The sequence below is a fragment of the Macaca mulatta genome, chromosome 9 (assembly GCF_049350105.2).
Source record: "Macaca mulatta isolate MMU2019108-1 chromosome 9, T2T-MMU8v2.0, whole genome shotgun sequence".
Classification (NCBI taxonomy): domain Eukaryota; kingdom Metazoa; phylum Chordata; class Mammalia; order Primates; family Cercopithecidae; genus Macaca; species Macaca mulatta.
This window is the reverse complement of record NC_133414.1, coordinates 59,357,238-59,366,047: the sequence shown is the minus strand read 5'-3', so window position 1 is coordinate 59,366,047 and position 8,810 is coordinate 59,357,238. Positions and strand designations below refer to the sequence as shown.

At 38.0% G+C, this 8,810-nt stretch overlaps 1 protein-coding gene across 6 annotated transcripts in view; it reads right to left on the bottom strand.

Annotated features, from left to right (window-relative positions):
* Positions 1-6,713: 6,713 nt before the first annotated feature.
* PARG (poly(ADP-ribose) glycohydrolase) overlaps positions 6,714-8,810 on the bottom strand; it is a 134,919-nt gene continuing 132,822 nt past the window's right edge. For all 6 annotated transcript variants that reach the window (XM_015147033.3, XM_015147031.3, XM_015147034.3 and 3 more), the window contains 2 exons: positions 8,592-8,720; positions 6,714-7,924 (listed from right to left, as the gene is read on the bottom strand). In XM_015147033.3, the coding sequence (XP_015002519.3) occupies positions 7,770-7,924; positions 8,592-8,720 (284 nt within the window). In that variant the 3' untranslated portion in view covers positions 6,714-7,769. The remainder of the gene's footprint in view (positions 7,925-8,591; positions 8,721-8,810) is intronic.

The following is an 8,810-nucleotide window of genomic DNA, read 5'->3' as shown; positions in this document are numbered from 1 at the left end:
CAAGTTGTTTTGTCAATTGTTAAGAGAGGGGTGTTAAAATTACCAACTATAATTGTAGACGAGTCTATTTCATCTTTTATTTCTATTGGCCTTTACTTCACATATTTTACAACCTTGTTATTTTGTGCATAAACATTTAGAATTGTTGTCTTCTCAGTGGCTTGACCCTTTAATCATGTAACATATCTCATTCCCTGACAACTTTTTTTGCTCTAAGGTCTGCTTTACTTCATATTATACAGCCAATGCTGTTTTCTTTTGATTAATGTTTGCAAGGTATGCATTTTATTCCACTCATTCACTTTGAATCTACCCATATTACTAGACTGGAAGTAAGTTTGTTATAGACACCATATAGTTCATATAATTGCATTTGTTTTTATAAGCTCAGCCAATCTGTCTTTTATATTTAATGTCCTTAGAGTTCATGTAACTACTAACGTATTAGGGCTTAGAGTCAGCCACTTTTTAAATTAATAAACTTCACATTTATAGTTTTAGGTTTACAGCAAAAGTGAGCAGAAATTACAGTTTCCATATAGCTTGTTCCTGCACATACGCAACCTATCTATACCCCGTACTGCATTGGTCCTTTTTTTTTTTTTTTTTTACAATCAATGAACCTACATTTACACGTCATCACCCAAAGTTCATAGTTTAGAGTTCACTTTTGGTGTTGTACATTCTATGGGTTTTTATAAATATGACATATATCCCCACCATTGTAGTATCATACAAAACAGTTTCATTGCCCTAAAAATCTTCTGTGCTCCACCTATTCATCTCTCCCTCCCCATAAGCACTGGAAACCACTGATATTTTACTGTCTTCAAAATTTTGTCTCTTCCACTCTGTCATATAGTTTAACTATACAGTATGTAACCTTTTCAGATTGACTTCTATCACTTAGTTATATTCATTTAAATTTCCTTCATGTCTTTTCATGGCTTGATAGCTCACTTTTTAGTATTGAATCATATTCCATTGTTTGGATGTACCATAGCTGTTGTTGTTTTTGTTTTTTTGGCAGAGTTTCGCTTGTTGCTCAGGCTGGAGTACAGTGACGTGATCTCAGCTCACCAGAACCTCTGCCTCCTGGGCTCAAGTGATTCTCCTGCCTCAGCCTCCCAAGTAGCTGGGATTATAGACATGCTCCACCACGCCCAGCTAATTTTGTATTTTTAGTAGAGACGGGGTTTCTCCATGTTGGTCAGGCTGGTCTTGAACTCCCGACCTCAGGTGATCCACCCACCTCGGCCTCCCAAGTGCTGGGATTATAGGCGTGAGCCACTGCGCCTGGCCAGGATGTACCACAGTTTCTTTATCCATTCATCTACTGAAGAACATGTTGGTTGCTTTCACATTTTGAAAATGATTAATAAAGCGGCTATAAACATCTATGTACAGGTTTTTGTGTTTTCAATTCATTTGGATAAATACTAAAGAGTGTGAGTGCTGCATCATATGGTAAGAGTATGTTTAGTTTTGTAAGAAAATGTCAAACTGTTTTCCAAAGTGGCTATAAAATTTTGCATTCTTACCAGCAATAAATGAGAGTTCTTGTTACTCCACACCCTTGCCAGCATTTAATGCTGTCAGTGCTTTTGGTTTTGGCCGTTCTAATAGGTATGTAGTGGCATCTCATTGTTTTAATTTGCAGTTTCCTAATAACACGTTATTATTGAGTATCTTTTCATACATTTACTTGTGATTTGTGTATCATTTTTGGTGAGATGGCTGTTCAGTCTTTTGTTCTTTTTTTTGGAGACAGTTTCCCTCTGTCGCCCAAGCTGGAGTGCAGTGGTGTGATCTTGGCTCACTGCAAGCTCTGCCTCCCAGGTTCACGCCATTCTCCTGCCTCAGCCTCCTGAGTAGCTGGGACTACAGGCACCCACCACCATGCCCGGCTATTTTTGTATTTTTAGTAGAGATGGGGTTTCACTGTGTTAGCCAGGATGGTCTCGATCTCCTGACCTTGTGACCCGCCTGTCTCAGTCTCCCAAAGTGCCGGGGATACAGGCATGAGCCACCGCCCCTGGCCCTTTTGTTCATTTTTAATTAGGTGTTCTTTCTCTTATTGTTAAGCTTTGAGTCCTTTGTATATTTTGGAGAACAGTTCATTATCAGATCTTTTGCAAATATAAAACTTGTCTTTTCATTCCCTTAACTGTGTCTTTTGGAGAGCAGAAGTTCAGAATTTTAATGAAGTCCAGTTTATCAGTTATTTCCTTTATGTAGTGTGCCTTTGGTGTTGCATCTAAAAAGTCAACCAGATTTTCTCCTATGTTGTCTTCTAGGAGTTTTATAGTTTTGCATTGCACATCTAGGTCTATGATCCATTTTCAGTGAATTTTTGTGATGAGTGTAAGGTCTGTATCTAGATTTATTATTTTTTTTAACATTAAAAAAATGTTTGGTAGGATTCACCAGAAATCTGGGTCAAATGCTTTGTTTGGAAGGTCATTAATTATTGATTCATTATCTTTAAGAATCATAGGTCTAGTCATAGTCTAGTCATAAAACAAATTCTCTATTTCTTCTCATGTGATTTAAAGCAGATGTGTTTTTCAAGGAATTGGTCCATTTCTTCTAGCTTATTAAATTTGTGAACATAGTTGTTCATAATATTCCTTTATCATCCTTTTAATGTCATGGGATATGTAGTGATGCCCTCTCTTTCATTTATTATTATTATTTTTGAGATGAAGTCTTACTCTGTCACCAGGCTGGAGTGCAGTGGTGCGATCTCAGCTCACTGCAACCTCCACCTCCCAGGTTCAAGCGATTCTCCTGCCTCAGCCTCCTGAGTAGCTGGGACTACAGGCACGCGCCACTACACCCAGCTAATTTTTGTATTTTTAGTAGACACTTGGTTTCACCATATTGGCCACAATGGTCTCGATCTCCTGACCTCATGATCTGCTCGCCTTGGCCTCCCAAAGTGCTCGGATTACAGGCATGAGCCACTGAGCCTAGCCATTTTTTATATTAGTAATTTTGTATCTTTACTTTTTTCTTAGTCTGGTTAGAGACTTATTTATTTTATTGATCTTCCCAAAGAACCAGCTTTTGGTTTTTCTGCCTTTTTTTTTTTTCCCCCCACTGGTTTTTCTTTTTTTCTTCCTGTGGGTTAATGGACTTTTTTTTTTTTAGAATTCTATTTTGGTTTATCTATAGTGTTTTTGAGTATATGTCTTTTCGTTGCCTTTCTAGTGGTTGCTCTAGCTACTACATTGTATTATGTATAGCTTTTCACAGTCTACTGGCATCAACATTTTACCTGTTTGTGTGAACCGAAACCTTACCTGTATGCCCCTTTTCTTTCCCACATTTATAACAATTATTTCCTGTACATTCAGTGAAAACCCCAATAGACAGAATTATAATTTTGCTTCAATAAATGTAATTTAGAAACCTATGAAGGTGTACTGTATTTACCCATATTTTTACTCTTTCTACTATTCCTCCCTTATGTTCCAAGATTCCTTCTTTGATGGTTTCCTTTCTGTTTCAAGAACTGCTTTAGCATTGCAGCCAGAACCACCATTTTCCAATAATTCACCAAAATGACAAACGGAAAAGGAAAGAGGAGAGGCACCTGATATATGTTCTCTGGGCCTTTTATAACATGCAGTTGTTCCTTTGGCCACATACACATGAATCTAACAAGAAAAGTCATACCATAGACATCAGTATGGGAACTGTTTGAAAAGGAATGTCCCACAAATGTTACCATGGCAAAACTGGGAGTCCACAATGTTACCCACCATGCTGTTGGCATTGATGTAAACAAATTAAGGGAAACACTCTTGTCAAGAGATTAATGTGCATATTGAGTGTAGTAAGGACTCTAAGGGGTGAGATAGCATACTGAGAAGTGTGAAGGAAAATGACCAGAAAAAGAAGGAAGCCAAAGAGAAAGGTACCTGGGCTTAACTGAGGTGCCAGCCTGTTCTGCCCAGAGAAGCACACTTTCTGAGAACCAATGGCAAGGAGCCTGAGTTGCCAGAACCTATTCTCTACTAATTCATACCATAATAGATGTTCAACACAACAACAAAAAGACCTTTGGACTGTTAAACAAACAAAAAACTTCCTTTAGCCATTTTATTAGGACATATCTGCTGGCAACTAATTCTCTTAGTTTTCTTTTTTTGTGTTTGTCTTGTAGACAATGTGTCATTGCTTTTGGTTGCACTTTCCTGGTCCTTTAGCTACAGCGAACGGGCTGTTCTCGAACCTTTGTCTGTATGCAGCCTTTCCAGGTTGTTGGGTTCTCCAGTAACCGGTAGTAAGTATGGGATACACAAGGCAGTAAGAAAATCCAGGGAACTCACCACTATTTTATTCCTTGATTCCCAAGGTCTCTAGCGATTCTGCCTTCTTTTTTCCACCTTTCAAAGTGTTCTTGTCTGTTTTACATATAATGTTCAGGGCTTTTTAAATGAGCTTAGAAGGAAGAATAGAGAAAAGTATGTTTACTCCATCTTTTGGAATCAGAAGTCCTTTCCCGATTATTTTGATGTGTGCGTGTGATGATGCTGTGGTCATCTTTTTAAGATATACTGATTTACAGATAAAATATAATGTCTGGAATGAACTTCGTAATAATTTGGCATGGGTAAATGGGTAGGAATATAGGTGGAAGTGAGATTAGCCATGAACGGATAAATACTGAAGATGAGTGATGGGTATATGGAGGTTTATTACCCTATTTTATTTTTGTATATGTCTGAAATGCTCCTTAAAAAAAAATTTCCTGACTACCCCACTCTAATATTACAGAATCTTACAATAATCAAGATTTATCTATAGCTACTGTCTATGTTCCCTGCTACAGTATAAACTTGTTAACAGGGACTCAGTCTATCTTGGTCACAATTATAAGCTCCAAAGCTTCAAAGTGACTGGCATATAGTTGTTACTCAAATCACCATGTTTCGTCAAATACAAGATGCCATAGATTGTAAAATATCTTAATTTTATGTAGCAGTAGGAAAAATTTCTGCAAACTGTGACACATACTACCAGTTTTCTATTTTTGAGATGGAGTTTCGCTCTTGTCACCCAGGCTGAAATGCAATGGCATGATCTCGGCTCACTGCAAACTTCGCCTCCTGGGTTCAAGCGATTCTCCTGCCTCAGCTTCCCAAGTAGCTGGATTACAGACGCCTACCACCATGCCCAGCTAATTTTTGTATTTTTAGTAGAGACAGGGTTTCACCATGTTAGCCAGGCTGGTCTCAAACTCATGGTGTCAGGTGATCCACCCACCTTGGCCTCCCGAAGTGCGGGGATTTCAGGTGTGAGCCACTGCGCCCAGCTGACATACTACCAATTTTTAGAAGTATTTTGATTTGGGAGATGCCACAATGTGAAAACATGTCTATTGGTATCTGCGGAATAAATAAACTAAATAATGTGAGATTTAGATAATGGCGAATATGTGTTCAAGGACAGATCATGTATTAATCGATAACAGTTATATTTTTGAGTCTATTATCAATTCTTCAGTGAATGTTCCTTATCAAATATTAAAAATTTATGTCTAAGTTTGTAGGACTATTACAAACCTTAATAGAAAATGCGAGATTCCACAATGATGGTCTCCACCTTTTACCACCAAGAACTTCCTGTATTAATTTATCCCCAAGGTCTCCATATTTTAAAATACTTTGATAACCAAGTAAAGTTCATTTGTTAAGCTAATTTTGTCTTTTATGGAATAAATTATACTGTTTGGATTGAGGTAATATAATTCCAGCTACAATAAAAGACACTTCACTTTTTGCCCTACTTGTATGGATTCACTACAGGGAAATGCAACATTTCCATTAGAATATAATTTTGTAACCTCTAGTGCTACTTTCCTGGAGTTTAGGCCCCAGTGGAATCGGGATGGCAGTCACTGACTGGCTCTTAGCTCCTGTATTAAGTCAACAAAGGGCATTTAGCTGGCCCATCTTACATTTATGTTAGGAGTTAGGCATTTGTTTACACAGCTCTCCACAAAAGAGTCTTACCTTCTGTGTTCCAGAATACCCAGCTGGGTGACTTCTTACTTGGATTAATGATTTCTCTACCACAAGAACCAACCTACCCTGTTCATGAAATATTTTAAAGAACTGGTCACTTAGTCTTGGGCTGCACGGGAGGGGACGAGTGTGGGGCTAGAAAAAGTGAAGACATGAAACAACCATGAATCTGCAACCAAAGCACAGACTGGGAAAGATTTTAGTATCAACAGAACTAAAGACAGATTCTTCCAAATTTGAGAGATGACTAAAAATCTTAGTTATTGTGGTAAAAAACTTCAGTGACAAGTGGCTGCCTTCAGGTGCCAAATCGCACTATCCTCTCAATCTCTACATAAACAAAAAGAGCTATGGCCACCAGCCAAGGCCCTGCCATTTTCCCACCAGTAGCAGGAGGTCAGGCCATTCACTGAAGTGCCTTATGAATAGGATTTGACGGCCATTAGCATTTCCTGACAGCTGATGGTAAACCAGAACATCAACAGGGTGGTTTAGGATTGTTTTGGAAATCTGAGTAGTGCTTCTGTGATGAAACTCTACTTTCAGTTAACATAGGATTGGCTTTGGCTTTCATTTTAACCTCTGAAAGACATTATTGTTTATGTTTGTCGCCAGATTTAAAAATGGACAATTGTGATAAAGGACGTTAAACAGAACCCAGATAATGCCTAAACCTAATTGTTTCCCACCAGTCCAGTTTTATTTAGATTTTATGTGCTCACATATAGACACACTTAAAGAGCATATGTTTATATATACATATATAAAATATAGATGATATGGGAATTTCTGACAAAGTGATTTATTAATGAAAATTTATTCACTATATAACCTTTGAATACCTGAGAAACTTCATTATGTACAAATCAGCATGAAGTTCCCAGTTCCCAAACTTTGGTTATATGAATATGCCTCAAGCACCACAAAAGAAACATTAGTCCTAATTTAAAAAGAAAAAAGTACCAAGAAACAAAAAAAATCTTCAATTCTCTTGAATCTGTTTTCTTTACACCACATCAGGAAAACCCCCTTTTATTCCACATTTCCTTTCATCTCAGTTTTCAAAACTGGTATAAAAAAAACTGATCAGAAGAAAAAAGACAGACAAACCATTATAGATAAAAGTGATTATCTCAAAAGGACAATTTCTGGAAATTATTCTATCTTAAATAAAGAAACTATTTTAATCTAGGAGGTTTGCATTATGCAACATATATGAAGAAAAACCCTAATTATTAATTTTCAGAATTTAAAAACTTTAACAATGCAAGCCTATTAAGAGTTGAGTGGAAGGCTCACAGGGAAATTTTTAGCAAAATCAGTTAAAGAGATTCCTGGATTTCAACTTGTTTCCTGGCATTGCTGGCATCTGTGGGCTGCAGAAGCAATTGGTATAATATATGGGCAGGAAGAAAGAGACCCGACAGGCTGAGCACAACCTTCCATGGGATTTCACAAGAGATCTGATGGACAAAAGAAATAAACATCAAAGAATGAAAACTGAAAAAGAAGAAAATAGAAACAAAACATATCTAAGTCCACGTGAGTCAGGATGGAGGGGGTTTAGATGTATCAACTGACAACTGCATATGTGTGGAAGAGATTGCATCCTTGACTACAAATGTGGATTATATACACATTTATATTAACTTAAGTCAATTCATATATTACACCTGACAGCTCAAAAGGACGTCTCTGGTGGGAGGTGGGAGAAGATGCTATCCGTTCGGCTCCTCAGGTCCCTGTCCTTTGCCCTGAATGGTCAACAGTCTCTGCAGAGGACTCGGCGGCATGGTATATGAACGGATAAAGCTTGATGTCTGGTCCAGGGGTGGAACAGTTTCTGCATTCTTCATTGTAATATCGTAGCAACAGCTTATACACGTCTCCTGGAGAGCCAAAGGTCAGACCAGAGGCACATTAAAGTATGTAATTGAAAAAAACCTTAGAAAGAACACTCCAGTTTTATCTTAATCTAAATAGCATATGCTCAGATTTGGCTTTTGAAAATACAGCATGAATTTCATATGCCTGAAAGGCTTTCCCAACATAAATTAAACAAATTTTAAAAACTCTTTAAAGCAACAACTTCTTAGCTCATGATAACAACAGGTTATACAGGTACACTGTCCATGCACCCTCCTGGGAGTTCACGGCAGCCCTCGTTATATACTTAGCTCCTGAGGTAGGAAGCACACTGGATGAGCACTGGCAGGTCTGAGAAATAGGACAGTGGTGCTTCTCAGATCTGAACTTACCTTCATTCATCTCTCCCATTTTAGATTTTTATAGACACAAAAGCAAAAATGAACACTAACTCCAGCTTCTTGACCTTCCTTTAGTAAGCTGATGTACTCTATCAAGACTGTGGATGAAACTTTGCCAGAACAAACAGACTCTGCACATGCTGCCCCTCTGAGAGCTTTGTTCTTCCCGCTCAGAGTCATGCTTTTGTTTCTTCGTACCCACTGTGATTCATCCAGATTTAGCAAGTGTTTCCACTGAATGGTGTATAATCCATCTAGATACCAAGTGTCAAGAGTATCTCCTACTTACCAACAGTGAGTTTCCTTTCAGTAAGGAAAATGTGCATGCTGTAAATGTCTCTCATCAATTCTGAGTCCCCAAAGGTGAAATAAACCACATCTCGCTCAGCTGCAGCAGCTGCCAGTATCTGTATTAAGGCTGAGGCAAAGAGAAAACACACAGTTGTATAATGACACTTCCCACCTAGATACCTTTAGCTCTTTACCAGCTGGTGTGCTACAGCTTCAC